Source organism: Pelobates fuscus, chromosome 4 (assembly GCF_036172605.1).
Source record: "Pelobates fuscus isolate aPelFus1 chromosome 4, aPelFus1.pri, whole genome shotgun sequence".
In the NCBI taxonomy this organism is placed as follows: Eukaryota; Metazoa; Chordata; class Amphibia; order Anura; family Pelobatidae; genus Pelobates; species Pelobates fuscus.
In genome coordinates, this window is record NC_086320.1 from 382,874,286 (window position 1) to 382,894,888 (window position 20,603).

The 20,603-nt window shown below is 44.4% G+C and overlaps 1 protein-coding gene across 1 annotated transcript in view; it reads right to left on the minus strand.

Moving 5' to 3' along the window:
• LOC134609232 (cyclic nucleotide-binding domain-containing protein 2-like) overlaps positions 1-9,198 on the minus strand; it is a 33,045-nt gene extending 23,847 nt beyond the window's left edge. Inside the window, exon 1 of the mRNA XM_063452846.1 lies at positions 9,132-9,198. Within this exon, the coding sequence (XP_063308916.1) occupies positions 9,132-9,179 (48 nt within the window). The 5' untranslated portion in view covers positions 9,180-9,198. The remainder of the gene's footprint in view (positions 1-9,131) is intronic.
• Between the last annotated feature and the right edge of the window lie 11,405 nt (positions 9,199-20,603).

Below are 20,603 nucleotides of genomic sequence, written 5' to 3' on the forward strand. Positions count from 1 at the left end.
AAGCTCACCCAACATGCTTTGAAAGCACACCCAACACGCTAATTACAAAGCACACCCAACACGCTAATTAGAAAGAACACCGAACACGCTAATTAGAAAGAACACCCAATACGCTAATTAGAAAGCACACCCAACACGCTAATTAGAAAGAACACCCAACACGCTAATTAGAAAGAACACCCAATACGCTAATTAGAAAGCACACCCAACACGCTAATTAGAAAGAACACCCAACACGTTAATTACAAAGCACACCCAACACACTAATTAGAAAGCACACCCAACACGCTAATTAGAAAGAACACCCAACACGCTAATTAGAAAGCACACCCAACACGCTAATTACAAAGCACACCCAACACGCTAATTAGAAAGAACACCCAATACGCTAACTAGAAAGCACACCCAACACGCTAACTAGAAAGCTCACCCAACATGCTTTGAAAGCACACCAACACGCTAATAAGAAAGCACACCCAACATGTTTAGAAAGCACACCCAACATGCTAATTAGAAAGCACACCCAACACGCTAATTAGGAAGCACACCCAATACGCTAACTAGAAAGCACACCCAACACGCTAACTAGAAAGCTCACCCAACATGCTTTAAAAGCACACCAACACGCTAATAAGAAAGCACACCCAACATGTTTAGAAAGCACACCCAACATGTTTAGAAAGCTCACCCAACACGTTAATTAGGAAGCACACCCAACACGCTAACTAGGAAGCACACCCAACATGCTTTGAAAGCTCACCCAACACGCTAATAAGAAAGCACACCCAACACGCTAACTAGAAAGCTCACCCAACATGCTTTGAAAGCACACCCAACACGCTAATTACAAAGCACACCCAACACGCTAATTAGAAAGAACACCCAACACGATAATTAGAAAGAACACCCAATACGCTAATTAGAAAGCACACCCAACACGCTAACTAGAAAGCACGCCCAACACGCTAATTAGAAAGAACACCCAATACGCTAATTAGAAAGCACACCCAACACGCTAATTAGAAAGAACGCCCAACACGCTAATTAGAAAGAACACCCAATACGCTAATTAGAAAGCACACCCAACACGCTAATTAGAAAGAACACCCAACACGCTTATTACAAAGCACACCCAACACGCTAATTAGAAAGCACACCCAACACGCTAATTAGAAAGAACACCCAACACGCTAATTAGAAAGAACACCCAACACGCTAATTAGAAAGCACACCCAACACGCTAATTACAAAGCACACCCAACACGCTAATTACAAAGAACACCCAATACGCTAATTACAAAGAACACCCAATACGCTAACTAGAAAGCACACCCAACACGCTAACTAGAAAGCTCACCCAACATGCTTTGAAAGCACACCAACACGCTAATAAGAAAGCACACCCAACATGTTTAGAAAGCACACCCAACATGCTTTGAAAGCACACCCAACACGCTAATTACAAAGCACACCCAACACGCTAATTAGAAAGAACACCCAACACGATAATTAGAAAGAACACCCAATACGCTAATTAGAAAGCACACCCAACACGCTAACTAGAAAGCACGCCCAACACGCTAATTACAAAGCACACCCAACACGCTAATTAGAAAGAACACCCAACACGATAATTAGAAAGAACGCCCAACACGCTAATTAGAAAGCACACCCAACACGCTAATTAGAAAGCACACCCAACACGCTAATTACAAAGCACACCCAACACGCTAATTACAAAGAACACCCAATACGCTAACTAGAAAGCACACCCAACACGCTAACTAGAAAGCACACCCAACATGTTTAGAAAGCACACCCAGCACGCTAATTAGGAAGCACACCCAACATGCTTTGAAAGCTCACCCAACACACTAATTAGAAAGCTCACCGAACATGCTTTAAAAACACACCCAACACGCTAATTAGAAAGAACACCCAACACGCTAATTAGAAAGCACGCCCAACACGCTAACTAGAAAGCTCACCCAACATGCTTTGAAAGCACACCCAACACGCTAATTACAAAGCACACCCAACACGCTAATTACAAAGCACACCCAACACGATAATTAGAAAGAACACCCAACACGCTAATTAGAAAGAACACCCAACACGCTAATTAGAAAGCACACCCAATACGCTAATTACAAAGAACACCCAATACGCTAACTAGAAAGCACACCCAACACGCTAACTAGAAAGCACACCCAACATGTTTAGAAAGCACACCCAGCACGCTAATTAGGAAGCACACCCAACATGCTTTGAAAGCTCACCGAACATGCTTTAAAAACACACCCAACACGCTAATTAGAAAGAACACCCAACACGCTAATTAGAAAGCACGCCCAACACGCTAACTAGAAAGCTCACCCAACATGCTTTGAAAGCACACCCAACACGCTAATTACAAAGCACACCCAACACGCTAATTACAAAGCACACCCAACACGATAATTAGAAAGAACACCCAACACGCTAATTAGAAAGAACACCCAACACGCTAATTAGAAAGCACACCCAATACGCTAATTACAAAGAACACCCAATACGCTAACTAGAAAGCACACCCAACACGCTAACTAGAAAGCACACCCAACATGTTTAGAAAGCACACCCAGCACGCTAATTAGGAAGCACACCCAACATGCTTTGAAAGCTCACCGAACATGCTTTAAAAACACACCCAACACGCTAATTAGAAAGAACACCCAACACGCTAATTAGAAAGTGCTCGCAAATCCGTTAATTGGAAAGAACAACTTTCGTTAACCAAGTCCGTTTTAAGGAAGGCTTTTTGTTTTCCCAAAGTACCTTCTCAATCACTGGCTCTGAGAGAGTTAATGGAGACTCCTTCCCCCCCCCCTCCCACGTCTCCCCCAGCTGACAATGTTGGGTATTGTTGCCATGGATACATATCTTATCACACCTATCCCCCCCAGCCTGTGTCTCTGTCCCCTACAGTAAGTTAGCAACTGTCTACTGATTAACTCTGTTTGATGATTCGGGTCACGTCTACACATAGCACACACAGCACGGTGCAGCTTAACACACCCTGCCACGGCCAGATTCTCAGAGTGCATGGGCAGATTCACAGAGTGCATGGACAGATTCACAGAGTGCATGGACAGATTCACAGAGTGCATGGATAGATTCTCAGAGTGCATGGGCAGATTCACAGAGTGCATGGACAGATTCTCAGAGTGAATGGGCAGATTCTCAGAGTGCATGGACAGATTCTCAGAGTGCATGGACAGATTCACAGAGTGCATGGACAGATCCTCAGAGTGAATGGGCAGATTCTCAGAGTGAATGGGCAGATTCACAGAGTGCATGGATAGATTCTCAGAGTGCATGGGCAGATTCACAGAGTGCATGGACAGATTCACAGAGTGCATGGACAGATTCACAGAGTGCATGGACAGATCCTCAGAGTGAATGGGCAGATTCTCAGAGTGAATGGGCAGATTCACAGAGTGCATGGACAGATTCTCAGAGTGAATGGACAGATTCTTAGAGTGAATGGGCAGATTCACAGAGTGCATGGACAGATTCTCAGAGTGAATGGGCAGATTCTCAGAGTGAATGGGCAGATTCACAGAGTGCATGGACTAATAACAGGCCGCGTTGTAACAATAACACCCTAAAAATAGCTGAATTCAGGAGAGAACATTCGAAATCCGACCTCACAGGATTTACTCGCACACGTGCTGCTAGCCTGCGTGCACTGACAGCAGAAACGGCGAATATCTCAGATATTTATCAATTGTTAATTGTGAGGAATGCGAAATCTGTCATATGATATCACTAAGCCTGAAACGCCATCACTGCGGGATTTATTCACTAAACATGAATTATAGAGACCCAGGAACTGGACGCAGGATGGAAACTAAAACAGCGGATACAGGAAGATTATATCATTCACCTGCCGGCACAGATTAGCAATGAGAGCCGCCGTTTGTAGATTGGATTTTCGATTCTCCACAATTTTAGTGTTTAGTTAATAAATCTCAAAGTATAGCTTTGTACATCGTTTATGGTTACCTCACATATTCTCTATTTAGTGCGATTTTACATACTTGCCAACAGTTCCGACTTTATTGATACAGTCCTGACCTGACATCAGAAAATAGTCCCATAGCACTGTGCACTGTGTGCAGGTACAGTAACCTCCCTTCCCCTCCAAAATTAGTTTATCAGAAAGATAAAATATTTCTGAAACACTCACACTGGCTGTGTTGAAATTTCACAGAAAAGTAAATTCTCCAGTATACATCTGTGCAAAAATATCAGGAAATAGCCGCCTCAAACACTGTCTTTATGCCACTCTCCCAGAATGCCGCGGTGGGACATATGCAAATTAGCACAAACAGCATGGTCTGTCTGAACCCTAATCCAAATTAACATGGGCTTCCTCCGCATACTCCCGCTGAGCTATTTAATGATCTCTTTATGCCAGTGTTTGTGTTATTATCTGAAAGACCCACCCCAGTCAGAGGCTGCACACACTGTCATTTTATCCTGGATTTGAGAATTGTATCCGTATACATGACTTTATGTATTTTAGCCTTAATAACTGAAATGGGATCTCAGCGCTCAGTTTAATTCTGGGATTTCGCACAGTGAATGCGAGCTGGTACCAATAGGGCAGGTTGAGCAGTCCATTGCCAAGCCCTGAGCCTGTTCGTCGAGATAACGACTGGAGTCTAGTCCCTGTGTGGTCATGGATTGGAGTCGTTAGGCCTGGCCGGTCAGGCAGAGCGTATGATTGCCTGCGGCATTGGAAGAGGCCACGCCGTGATACTTAATGTCATGCAATCTCTCCGAGATCTCCTCAGAGAGTCTCACCCGCCTATAGCTGATATTGCAGGCACCATGGAGGCAGCAGCCAAGCAACTAACATGGGCTCCAGAATGCCCAAACTGTAAAATCAAAACTGAAATAGCAAAAATCATCAAAAATATGGAGTCCCTGGCTGCCATTTTAATGATTTCACCAGCAAAGCTTGTCCAATAGAATCCCATATCATCAACATACTAATAGCTCCACATAAATGATAATGACCATTGCAGCTCCCTACACCTCCTATAACCCACACTACCTGAGCAGCACGCTAACTGCAGCTCCCCACAACTCCTATAACACACACTACCTGAGCAGCACGCTAACTGCAGCCCCCCACATCTCCTATAACCCACACTACCTGAGCAGCACACTCATTGCAGCTCCCCACAGTTCCTATAACACACACTACCTGAGCAGCACTCACTGCAGCTCCCCACACCTCCTATAACCCACACTATCTGAGCAGCACACTTACTGCAGCTCCCCACACCTCCTATAACACACACTACCTGAGCAGCACACTCATTGCAGCTCATTAGCACGCTAACTGCAGCCCCACACCTCCTATAACCCACACTACCTGAGCAGCACACTTACACACATTGCAGCTCCCCACAGTTCCTATAACACACACTACCTGAGCAGCACTCACTGCAGCTCCCCACACCTCCTATAACCCACACTACCTGAGCAGCACACTTACTGCAGCTCCCCACACCTCCTATAACACACACTACCTGAGCAGCACACTCATTGCAGCTCATTAGCACGCTAACTGCAGCCCCACACCTCCTATAACCCACACTACCTGAGCAGCACACTTACTGCAGCTCCCCACACCTCCTATAACACACACTACCTGAGCAGCACACTCATTGCAGCTCATTAGCACGCTAACTGCAGCCCCCCACATCTCCTATAACCCACACTACCTGAGCAGCACACTCATTGCAGCTCCCCACAGTTCCTATAACACACACTACCTGAGCAGCACACTTACTGCAGCTCCCCACACCTCCTATAGCACACACTACCTGAGCAGCACACTCACTGCAGCTCCCCACACGTCCTATAACAAACACTACCTGAGCAGCACTCACTGCAGCTCCCCACACCTCCTATAACCCACACTACCTGAGCAGCACACTTACTGCAGCTCCCTACACCTCCCATAACACACACTGCAAGAGCAGCACACTCACTGCAGCTCCCCACACCTCCTATAACACCCACTGCCTGAGCAGCACACTTACTGCAGCTCCCTACACCTCCCATAACACACACTACCTGAGCAGCATGCTCACTGCAGCTCCCCACTCCTCCTATAACCCACACTATCTGAGCAGAACACTCACTGCAGCTTCCCACACCTCCTATAACTCACACTACCTGAGCAGAGCACTCACTGCAGCTCCCCACACCTCCTATAACACACACTACCTGAGCAGCACACCCACTGCAGCTCCTCACACCTCCTATAACCCACACTACCTGATCAGCACACTCACTGCAGTTCCCCACACCTCCTATAACACACACTACCTGAGCAGCACACTCATTGCAGCTCCCCACAGTTCCTATAACACACACTACCTGAGCAGCACACTTACTGCAGCCCCCCACACCTCCTATAACCCACACTACCTGAGCAGCACACTTACTGCAGCTCCCTACACCTCCAATAACACACACTAGCTGAGCAGCACACTTACTGCAGCTCCCCACACCTCCTATAACTCACACTACCTGAGCAGCACGCTCACTGCTGCTCCCCACAGGTCCTATAACACACACTACCTGAGCAGCACGCTCACTGCTGCTCCCCACAGGTCCTATAACACAGACTACCTGAGCAGCACACTTACTGCAGCTCCCTACACCTCCCATAACACACACTGCAAGAGCAGCACATTCACTGCAGCTCCCCACACCTCCTATAACACACACTACCTGAGCAGAACACTCACTGCAGCTCCCCACAACTCCTATAACTCACACTACCTGAGCAGCACGCTCACTGCAGCTCCCCACACCTCCTATAACCTACACTACCTGAGCAGCACGCTCACTGCAGCTCCCCACACCTCCTATAACACACACTACCTGAGCAGCACACTCACTGCAGCTCCCCACACCTCCTATAACCCACACTACCTGAGCAGTATGCTCACTGCAGCTCCCCACATCTCCTATAACACACACTACCTAAGCAGCACACTTACTGCAGCTCCCCACACCTCCTATAACACACACTACCTGAGCAGCACACTCACTGCAGATCCCCACACCTCCTATAACACGCACTACCTGAACAGCACACTTACTGCAGCTCCCTACACCTCCCATAACCCAAACTACCTGAGCAGCACGCTCACTGCAGCACCCCACACCTCCTATAAAATACACTACCTGAGCTCACTGCAGCTCCCCACACCTCCTATAACCCACACTACCTGAGCAACACGCTAACTGCAGCTCCCCACACCTCCTATAACACACACTACCTGAGCAGCACGCTCACTGCAGCTCCCCACACCTCCTATAACCCACACTACCTGAGCAACACACTCACTACAGCGCCCCACACCTCCTATAACACACACTACATGAGCAGCACACTCACTCCAGCTCCCCACACCTCTTATAACACACACTACCGGAGCAGCACTCACTACAGCTCCCCACAACTCCTATAACCCACACTACCTGAGCAGCACTCACTGCAGCTCTCCACACCTCCTATAACACACACTACCTGAGCAGCACGCTCACTGCAGCTCCCCACACCTCCTATATCCCACACTACCTGAGCAGCACACTAACTGCAGCTCCCCACACCTCCTATAACACACACTAGCTGAGCAGCACAGTCACTGCAGCTTCCCACACCTCCTATAACACACACTACCTGAGCAGCACACTCATTGCAGCTCCCCACACCTCCTATAACTCACACTACCTGAGCAGCACACTCACTGCAGCTCCCCACACCTCCTATAACACACACTACCTGAGCAGCACGCTCACTGCAGCTCCCCACACCTCCTATAACTCACACTACCTGAGCAGCACACTCACTGCAGCTCCCCACACCTCCTATAACACACACTAGCTGAGCAGCACAGTCACTGCAGCTTCCCACACCTCCTATAACACACACTAGCTGAGCAGCACGCTCACTGCAGCTCCCCACACCTCCTATAACACACACTACCTGAGCAGCACTCACTGCAGCTCCCCACAACTCCTATAACCCACACTACCTGAGCAGCACACTCACTGCAGCTCCCCACACCTCCTATAACACACACTGCCTGAGCAGCACACTCACTGCAGCTCCCTACACCTCCTATAACACACACTACCTGAGAAGCACGCTCACTGCAGCTCCCAGCACCTCCTATAACTCACACTACCTGAGCAGCACACTCACTGCAGCTCTCCACACCTCCTATAACACACACTACCTGAGCAGTACGCTCACTGCAGCTCCCCACACCTCCTATATCCCACACTACCTGAGCAGCACACTAACTGCAGCTCCCCACACCTCCTATAACACACACTACCTGAGCAGCACTCACTGCAGCTCCCCACACCTCCTATAACACACACTACCTGAGCAGCACACTCACTGCAGCTCCCCACACCTCCTATCACACGCACTAGCTGAGCAGCACAGTCACTGCATCTTCCCACACCTCCTATAACACACACTACCTGAGCAGCACACTCACTGCAGCTCCCCACACCTCCTATAACACACACTAGCTGAGCAGCACAGTCACTGCATCTTCCCACACCTCCTATAACACACACTACCTGAGCAGCACACTCACTGCAGATCCCCACACCTCCTATAACTCACACTACCTGAGCAGCACACTCACTGCAGCTCCCCACACCTCCTATAACACACACTAGCTGAGCAGCACAGTCACTGCAGCTCCCCACAGTTCCTATAACCCACACTACCTGAGCAGCACTCACTGCAGCTCCCCACACCTCATATAACCCACAGTGATGGACGTCTTATTTATTCAGAAAGATTTGGAAAAAATCAAATATTCCACTAGACTAAAATCTCTGAAAAGATTGTTTTCATAAATAAGCCAACCTGCAATAAATTCACTTTAATTCCTTTTAAACACATGTGAAATATAGAACCCTATAACTTTATTTGTTTTCTTAATGCCTGAAAACAAGACAAATCTCATAGTATTCTTAATAAAGGTGTAAATAATAAAATATCCGGTTTCCTTGACTCGATGTCCATTCCTTACCTTGTATTTGGAGCGTGCAACCGTGTTCTGGGTCGTATTGTGCGGCATGATGCAGCCACTCTCTCTGTGTCAGTCCTTGACACCGTACGCCCGGGGCTGTCTGTCAGCTGAGGAAAGCCATGGAAACTTAAACTGTCCATTCGAGTTTTACAGGACGATTCCCGAGCAACACACACAGACACACACACAGACACACACACACACAGTGTCTAATATCTCAAATCTACTCCCTCCTACCGAGCCTGTCAGTACCTGATCACAGAGATAACCCCAATCCCTTCCGTTACCGCAACAAAGAATATACGCAACATATTTCTGGGAAGTGGACTCTAGTTTATCTTGCATCAATTTTTTTTACAATCTAGTTTGAATGCAGAATTGCACGATTTACAAAGAAAGCAATATTCATTTCTCAATGTATTTCTTTTTTTATATATCTTTTGTCTAAATACACGTAAATAAGTCATCTGCATAGGTGGAGACATATTTTAAATTCATTCTATTTTAAGAAGATGTCCGGATAAAATCATAAAGCTAAGATCAGAAGCAGATTTCAGTAGCGCACCTCCCGCTTTAAAATTAAAGTGTCCCTCTGGGAGTCCTAACATTTCAAATGGACAAAGATGGACACTAATTATAGGGGTGTGAGTGAAGGGGAGCCAGGGGTGGGACTGAAATAAGATATTTTGGGTTACTTAATAATGACAATTTGTGTAGCTAAAATGTACTCTATAACAAGAACAAAGTATCTCATATACACAGAGTGTTCTCTAAACACATTTACTGTAACACATTACTGGGAGTATTATTGCTGTGGAGCTCTGTTATACACTCAGACACATTACTGGGAGCATTATTGCTGTGGGGCTCTGTTATACACTCAGACACATTACTGGGAGTATTATTGCTGTGGAGCTCTGTTATACACTCAGACACATTACTGGGAGTATTATTGCTGTGGGGCTCTGTTATACACTCAGACACATTACTGGGAGTATTATTGCTGTGGAGCTCTGTTATACACTCAGACACATTACTGGGAGTATTATTGCTGTGGAGCTATGTTATACACTCAGACACATTACTGGGAGTATTATTGCTGTGGAGCTCTGTTATACACTCAGACACATTACTTGAAGTATTATTGCTGTGGAGCTCTGTTATACACTCAGACACATTACTGGGAATGTTATTGCTGTGGAGCTCTGTTATACACTCAGACACATTACTGGGAGTATTATTGCTGTGGAGCTCTGTTATACACTCAGACACATTACTGGGAGTATTATTACTGTGGAGATCTGTTATACACTCAGACACGTTACTGGGAGTATTATTGCTGTGGAGCTCTGTTATACACTCAGACACATTACTGGGAATATTATTGCTGTGGAGCTCTGTTATACACTCAGACACGTTACTGGGAGTATTATTGCTGTGGGGCTCTGTTATACACTCAGACACATTACTGGGAGTATTATTGCTGTGGAGCTCTGTTATACACTCAGACACATTACTGGGAGTATTATTACTGTGGAGCTCTGTTATACACTCAGACACGTTACTGGGAGTATTATTGCTGTGGGGCTCTGTTATACACTCAGACACATTACTGGGAGTATTATTGCTGTGGAGCTCTGTTATACACTCAGACACATTACTGGGAGTATTATTACTGTGGAGCTCTGTTATACACTCAGACACGTTACTGGGAGTATTATTGCTGTGGAGCTCTGTTATACACTCAGACACATTACTGGGAGTATTATTGCTGAGTATTATTGCTGTGGAGCTCTGTTATACACTCAGACACATTACTGGGAGTATTATTACTGTGGAGCTCTGTTATACACTCAGACACGTTACTGGGAGTATTATTGCTGTGGGGCTCTGTTATACACTCAGACACATTACTGGGAGTATTATTGCTGTGGAGCTCTGTTATACACTCAGACACATTACTGGGAGTATTATTACTGTGGAGCTCTGTTATACACTCAGACACGTTACTGGGAGTATTATTGCTGTGGAGCTCTGTTATACACTCAGACACATTACTGGGAGTATTATTACTGTGGAGCTCTGTTATACACTCAGACACATTACTGGGAGTATTATTGCTGTGGAGCTCTGTTATACACTCAGTCACATTACTGGGAGTATTATTGCTGTGGAGCTCTGTTATACACACAGACACATTACTGGGAGTATTATTGCTGTGGAGCTCTGTTATACACTCAGACACATTACTGGGAGTATTATTGCTGTGGGGCTCTGTTATACACTCAGACACATTACTGGGAGTATTATTGCTGTGGAGCTCTGTTATACACTCAGACACATTACTGGGAGTATTATTACTGTGGAGCTCTGTTATACACTCAGACACGTTACTGGGAGTATTATTGCTGTGGGGCTCTGTTATACACTCAGACACATTACTGGGAGTATTATTGCTGTGGAGCTCTGTTATACACTCAGACACATTACTGGGAGTATTATTACTGTGGAGCTCTGTTATACACTCAGACACGTTACTGGGAGTATTATTGCTGTGGAGCTCTGTTATACACTCAGACACATTACTGGGAGTATTATTGCTGAGTATTATTGCTGTGGAGCTCTGTTATACACTCAGACACATTACTGGGAGTATTATTACTGTGGAGCTCTGTTATACACTCAGACACGTTACTGGGAGTATTATTGCTGTGGGGCTCTGTTATACACTCAGACACATTACTGGGAGTATTATTGCTGTGGAGCTCTGTTATACACTCAGACACATTACTGGGAGTATTATTACTGTGGAGCTCTGTTATACACTCAGACACGTTACTGGGAGTATTATTGCTGTGGAGCTCTGTTATACACTCAGACACATAACTGGGAGTATTATTACTGTGGAGCTCTGTTATACACTCAGACACATTACTGGGAGTATTATTGCTGTGGAGCTCTGTTATACACTCAGTCACATTACTGGGAGTATTATTGCTGTGGAGCTCTGTTATACACACAGACACATTACTGGGAGTATTATTGCTGTGGAGCTCTGTTATACACTCAGACACATTACTGGGAGTATTATTGCTGTGGGGCTCTGTTATACACTCAGACACATTACTGGGAGTATTATAGCTGTGGGGCTCTGTTATACACTCAGACACATTACTGGGAGTATTATTGCTGTGGAGCTCTGTTATACACTCAGACACATTACTGGGAGTATTATTGCTGTGGAGCTCTGTTATACACTCAGACACATTACTGGGAGTATTATAGCTGTGGGGCTCTGTTATACACTCAGACACATTACTGGGAGTATTATTGCTGTGGAGCTCTGTTTTACACTCAGACACATTACTGGGAGTATTATTGCTGTGGAGCTCTGTTACACACTCAGACACATTACTGGGAGTATTATTGCTGTGGAGCTCTGTTATACACTCAGACACATTACTGGGAGTATTATTGCTGTGGAGCTCTGTTATACACTCAGACACATTACTGGGAGTATTATTGCTGTGGAGCTCTGTTATACACACAGACACATTACTGGGAGTATTATTGCTGTGGAGCTCTGTTATACACTCAGACACATTACTGGGAGTATTATTGCTGTGGAGCTCTGTTATACACTCAGACACATTACTGGGAGTATTATTGCCGTGGAGCTCTGTTATACACTCAGACACATTACTGGGAGTATTATTGCTGTGGAGCTCTGTTATACACTCAGACACATTACTGGGAGTATTATTGCTGTGGAGCTCTGTTATACACTCAGACACATTACTGGGAGTATTGTAGCTGTGGAGCTCTGTTATACACTCAGACACATTACTGGGAGTATTATTGCTGTGGGGCTCTGTTATACACTCAGACACATTACTGGGAGTATTATTGCTGTGGAGCTCTGTTATACACTCAGACACATTACTGGGAGTATTATTGCTGTGGGGCTCTGTTATACACTCAGACACATTACTGGGAGTATTATTGCTGTGGGGCTCTGTTATACACTCAGACACATTACTGCGAGTATTATTGCTGTGGAGCTCTGTTATACACTCAGACACATTACTGAGAGTATTATTGCTGTGGAGCTCTGTTATACACTCAGACACATTACTGGGAGTATTATTGCTGTGGAGCTCTGTTATACACTCAGACACATTACTGAGAGTATTATTGCTGTGGGGCTCTGTTATACACTCAGACACATTACTGGGAGTATTATTGCTGTGGAGCTCTGTTATACACTCAGACACATTACTGGGAGTATTATTACTGTGGAGCTCTGTTATACACTCAGACACGTTACTGGGAGTATTATTGCTGTGGAGCTCTGTTATACACTCAGACACATTACTGGGAGTATTATTGCTGTGGAGCTCTGTTATACACTCAGACACATTACTGGGAGTATTATTACTGTGGAGCTCTGTTATACACTCAGACACATTACTGGGAGTATTATTGCTGTGGAGCTCTGTTATACACTCAGTCACATTACTGGGAGTATTATTGCTGTGGAGCTCTGTTATACACACAGACACATTACTGGGAGTATTATTGCTGTGGAGCTCTGTTATACACTCAGACACATTACTGGGAGTATTATTGCTGTGGGGCTCTGTTATACACTCAGACACATTACTGGGAGTATTATAGCTGTGGGGCTCTGTTATACACTCAGACACATTACTGGGAGTATTATTGCTGTGGAGCTCTGTTATACACTCAGACACATTACTGGGAGTATTATTGCTGTGGAGCTCTGTTATACACTCAGACACATTACTGGGAGTATTATAGCTGTGGGGCTCTGTTATACACTCAGACACATTACTGGGAGTATTATTGCTGTGGAGCTCTGTTTTACACTCAGACACATTACTGGGAGTATTATTGCTGTGGAGCTCTGTTACACACTCAGACACATTACTGGGAGTATTATTGCTGTGGAGCTCTGTTATACACTCAGACACATTACTGGGAGTATTATTGCTGTGGAGCTCTGTTATACACTCAGACACATTAGTGGGAGTATTATTGCTGTGGAGCTCTGTTATACACACAGACACATTACTGGGAGTATTATTGCTGTGGAGCTCTGTTATACACTCAGACACATTACTGGGAGTATTATTGCTGTGGAGCTCTGTTATCCACTCAGACACATTACTGGGAGTATTATTGCCGTGAAGCTCTGTTATACACTCAGACACATTACTGGGAGTATTATTGCTGTGGAGCTCTGTTATACACTCAGACACATTACTGGGAGTATTATTGCTGTGGAGCTCTGTTATACACTCAGACACATTACTGGGAGTATTATTGCTGTGGAGCTCTGTTATACACTCAGACACATTACTGGGAGTATTATTGCTGTGGGGCTCTGTTATACACTCAGACACATTACTGGGAGTATTATTGCTGTGGGGCTCTGTTATACACTCAGACACATTACTGGGAGTATTATTGCTGTGGAGCTCCGTTATACACTCAGACACATTACTGGGAGTATTATTGCTGTGGAGCTCCGTTATACACTCAGACACATTACTGGGAGTATTATTGCTGTGGAGCTCCGTTATACACTCAGACACATTACTGGGAGTATTATTGCTGTGGAGCTCTGTTATACACTCAGACACATTACTGGGAGTATTATTGCTGTGGGGCTCTGTTATACACTCAGACACATTACTGGGAGTATTATTGCTGTGGAGCTCTGTTATACACTCAGACACATTACTGGGAGTATTATTGCTGTGGGGCTCTGTTATACACTCAGACACATTACTGGGAGTATTATTGCTGTGGGGCTCTGTTATACACTCAGACACATTACTGGGAGTATTATTGCTGTGGAGCTCTGTTATACACTCAGACACATTACTGGGAGTATTATTGCTGTGGAGCTCTGTTATACACTCAGACACATTACTGGGAGTATTATTGCTGTGGAGCTCTGTTATACACTCAGACACATTACTGGGAGTATTATTGCTGTGGAGCTCTGTTATACACTCAGACACATTACTGGGAGTATTGTAGCTGTGGAGCTCTGTTATACACTCAGACACATTACTGGGAGTATTATTGCTGTGGAGCTCTGTTATACACTCAGACACATTACTGGGAGTATTATTGCTGTGGAGCTCTGTTATCCACTCAGACACATTACTGGGAGTATTATTGCCGTGAAGCTCTGTTATACACTCAGACACATTACTGGGAGTATTATTGCTGTGGAGCTCTGTTATACACTCAGACACATTACTGGGAGTATTATTGCTGTGGAGCTCTGTTATACACTCAGACACATTACTGGGAGTATTATTGCTGTGGAGCTCTGTTATACACTCAGACACATTACTGGGAGTATTATTGCTGTGGGGCTCTGTTATACACTCAGACACATTACTGGGAGTATTATTGCTGTGGGGCTCTGTTATACACTCAGACACATTACTGGGAGTATTATTGCTGTGGAGCTCCGTTATACACTCAGACACATTACTGGGAGTATTATTGCTGTGGAGCTCCGTTATACACTCAGACACATTACTGGGAGTATTATTGCTGTGGAGCTCCGTTATACACTCAGACACATTACTGGGAGTATTATTGCTGTGGAGCTCTGTTATACACTCAGACACATTACTGGGAGTATTATTGCTGTGGGGCTCTGTTATACACTCAGACACATTACTGGGAGTATTATTGCTGTGGAGCTCTGTTATACACTCAGACACATTACTGGGAGTATTATTGCTGTGGGGCTCTGTTATACACTCAGACACATTACTGGGAGTATTATTGCTGTGGGGCTCTGTTATACACTCAGACACATTACTGGGAGTATTATTGCTGTGGAGCTCTGTTATACACTCAGACACATTACTGGGAGTATTATTGCTGTGGAGCTCTGTTATACACTCAGACACATTACTGGGAGTATTATTGCTGTGGAGCTCTGTTATACACTCAGCACATTACTGGGAGTATTATTGCTGTGCAGCTCTGTTATACACACAGACAGATTACTGGGAGTATTATCACTGTGGGGCTCTGTTATACACTCAGACACGTTACTGGGAGTATTATTGCTGTGGAGCTCTGTTATACACTCAGACACATTACTGGGAGTATTATTGCTGTGGAGCTCTGTTATACACTCAGACACATTACTGGGAGTATTGTAGCTGTGGAGCTCTGTTATACACTCAGACACATTACTGGGAGTATTATTGCTGTGGAGCTCTGTTATACACTCAGACACATTACTGGGAGTATTATTGCTGTGGAGCTCTGTTATATACTCAGACACATTACTGGGAGTATTATTGCTGTGGGGCTCTGTTATACACTCAGACACATTACTGGGAGTATTATTGCTGTGGAGCTCTTTTATACACTCAGACACATTACTGGGAGTATTATTGCTGTGGAGCTCTGTTATACACTCAGACACATTACTGGGAGTGGTATTGCTGTGGAGCTCTCTTATACACTCAGATACATTACTGGGAGTATTATTGCTGCGGAGCTCTGTTATACATTCAGACACATTACTGGCCGTATTATTGCTGCGGAACTCTGTTATACACTCAGACACATTACTGGGAGTATTATTGCTGCGGAGCTCTGTTATACACTCATACACATTACTGGGAGTATTATTGCTGTGGAGCTCTGTTATACACTCAGACACATTACTGGGAGAATTATTGCTGTGGGGCTCTGTTATACACTCAGATACATTACTGGGAGTATTATTGATGTGGAGCTCTGTTATACACTCAGACACATTACTGGGAGTATTATTACTGTGGAGCTCTGTTATACACTCAGACACATTACTGGGAGTATTATTGCTGTGGGGCTCTGTTATACACTCAGACACATTACTGGGAGTATTATTGCTGTGGAGCTCTGTTATACACTCAGACACATTACTGGAAGTATTATTACTGTGGAGCTCTGTTATACACTCAGACACATTACTGGGAGTATTATTGCTGTGGGGCTCTGTTATACACTCAGACACATTACTGGGAGTATTATTGCTGTGGAGCTCTGTTATACACTCAGACACATTACTGGGAGTATTATTGCTGTGGAGCTCTGTTATACACTCAGACACATTACTCAGAGTATTATTGCTGTGGAGCTCTGTTATACACTCAGACACATTACTCAGAGTATTATTGCTGTGGAGCTCTGTGATACACTCAGACACATTACTGGGAGTATTGCTGTGGGGCTCTGTTATACACTCAGACACATTCCTGGGAGTATTATTACTGTGGGACTCTGTTATACACTCAGACACATTACTGGGAGTATTATTGCTGTGGGGCTCTGTTATACACTCAGACACATTCCTGGGAGTATTATTACTGTGGGACTCTGTTATACACTCAGACACATTACTGGGAGTATTATTGCTGCGGAGCTCTGTTATACACTCAGACACATTACTGGGAGTATTATTGCTGCGGAGCTCTGTTATACACTCAGACACATTACTGGGAGTATTATTACTGTGGGGCTCTGTTATACACTCAGATACATTACTGGGAGTATTATTGCTGCGGAGCTCTGTTATACACTCAGACACATTACTGGGAGTATTATTACTGTGGGACTCTGTTATACACTCAGACACATTACTGGGAGTATTATTGCTGCGGAGCTCTGTTATACACTCAGACACATTACTGGGAGTATTATTGCTGCGGAGCTCTGTTATACACTCAGACACATTACTGGGAGTATTATTGCTGTGGAGCTCTGTGATACACTCAGACACATTACTGGGAGTATTATTGCTGTGGGGCTCTGTTATACACACAGACACATTACTGTGAGTATTATTGCTGTGGGGCTCTGTTATACACTCAGACACATTACTGGGAGTATTATTGCTGTGGAGCTCTTTTATACACTCAGACACATTACTGGGAGTATTATTGCTGTGGAGCTCTGTTATACACTCAGACACATTACTGGGAGTGGTATTGCTGTGGAGCTCTCTTATACACTCAGATACATTACTGGGAGTATTATTGCTGCGGAGCTCTGTTATACATTCAGACACATTACTGGCCGTATTATTGCTGCGGAGCTCTGTTATACACTCAGACACATTACTGGGAGTATTATTGCTGTGGAGCTCTGTTATACACTCAGACACATTACTGGGAGAATTATTGCTGTGGGGCTCTGTTATACACTCAGATACATTACTGGGAGTATTATTGATGTGGAGCTCTGTTATACACTCAGACACATTACTGGGAGTATTATTGCTGTGGAGCTCTGTTATACACTCAGACACATTACTGGGAGTATTATTACTGTGGAGCTCTGTTATATACTCAGACACATTACTGGGAGTATTATTGCTGTGGGGCTCTGTTATACACTCAGACACATTACTGGGAGTATTATTGCTGTGGGGCTCTGTTATACACTCAGACACATTACTGGGAGTATTATTGCTGTGGAGCTCTGTTATACACTCAGACACATTACTGGAAGTATTATTACTGTGGAGCTCTGTTATACACTCAGACACATTACTGGGAGTATTATTGCTGTGGAGCTCTGTTATACACTCAGACACATTACTGGAAGTATTATTACTGTGGAGCTCTGTTATACACTCAGACACATTACTGGGAGAATTATTGCTGTGGAGCTCTGTTATACACTCAGACACATTACTGGGAGTATTGTAGCTGTGGAGCTCTGTTATACACTCAGACACATTACTGGGAGTATTATTGCTGTGGAGCTCTGTTATACACTCAGACACATTACTGGGAGTATTATTGCTGTGGAGCTCTGTTATATACTCAGACACATTACTGGGAGTATTATTGCTGTGGGGCTCTGTTATACACTCAGACACATTACTGGGAGTATTATTGCTGTGGGGCTCTGTAATACACTCAGACACATTACTGGGAGTATTATTGCTGTGGAGCTCTGTTATACACTCAGACACATTACTGGAAGTATTATTACTGTGGAGCTCTGTTATACACTCAGACACATTACTGGGAGTATTATTGCTGTGGAGCTCTGTTATACACTCAGACACATTACTGGAAGTATTATTACTGTGGAGCTCTGTTATACACCCAGACACATTACTGGGAGTATTATTGCTGTGGGGCTCTGTTATACACTCAGACACATTACTGGGAGTATTATTGCTGTGGAGCTCTGTTATACACTCAGACACATTACTGGGAGTATTATTGCTGTGGAGCTCTGTTATACACTCAGACACATTACTCAGAGTATTATTGCTGTGAAGCTCTGTTATACACTCAGACACATTACTCAGAGTATTATTACTGTGGGACTCTGTTATACACTCAGACACATTACTGGGAGTATTATTGCTGTGGGGCTCTGTTATACACTCAGACACATTACTGGGAGTATTATTGCTGTGGAGCTCTGTTATACACTCAGACACATTACTGGGAGTATTATTGCTGTGGAGCTCTGTTGTACACTCAGACACATTACTGGGAGTATTATTGCTGTGGGGCTCTGTTATACACTCAGACACATTACTGGGAGTATTATTGCTGTGGGGCTCTGTTATACACTCAGACACATTACTGGGAGTATTATTGCTGTGGAGCTCTGTTATACACTCAGACACATTACTGGGAGTATTATTGCTGTGGGGCTCTGTTATACACTCAGACACATTACTGGGAGTATTATTGCTGTGGGGCTCTGTTATACACTCAGACACATTACTGGGAGTATTATTGCTGTGGAGCTCTGTTATACACTCAGACACATTACTGGGAGTATTATTGCTGTGGAGCTCTGTTATACACTCAGACACATTACTGGGAGTATTATTGCTGTGGAGCTCTGTAATACACTCAGCACATTACTGGGAGTATTATTGCTGTGCAGCTCTGTTATACACACAGACAGATTACTGGGAGTATTATCACTGTGGGGCTCTGTTATACACTCAGACACATTACTGGGAGTGGTATTGCTGTGGAGCTCTCTTATACACTCAGATACATTACTGGGAGTATTATTGCTGCGGAGCTCTGTTATACATTCAGACACATTACTGGCCGTATTATTGCTGCGGAGCTCTGTTATACACTCAGACACATTACTGGGAGTATTATTGCTGCGGCGCTCTGTTATACACTCATACACTTTACTGGGAGTATTATTGCTGTGGAGCTCTGTTATACACTCAGACACATTACTGGGAGAATTATTGCTGTGGGGCTCTGTTATACACTCAGATACATTACTGGGAGTATTATTGATGTGGAGCTCTGTTATACACTCAGACACATTACTGGGAGTATTATTGCTGTGGAGCTCTGTTATACACTCAGACACATTACTGGGAGTATTATTACTGTGGAGCTCTGTTATATACTCAGACACATT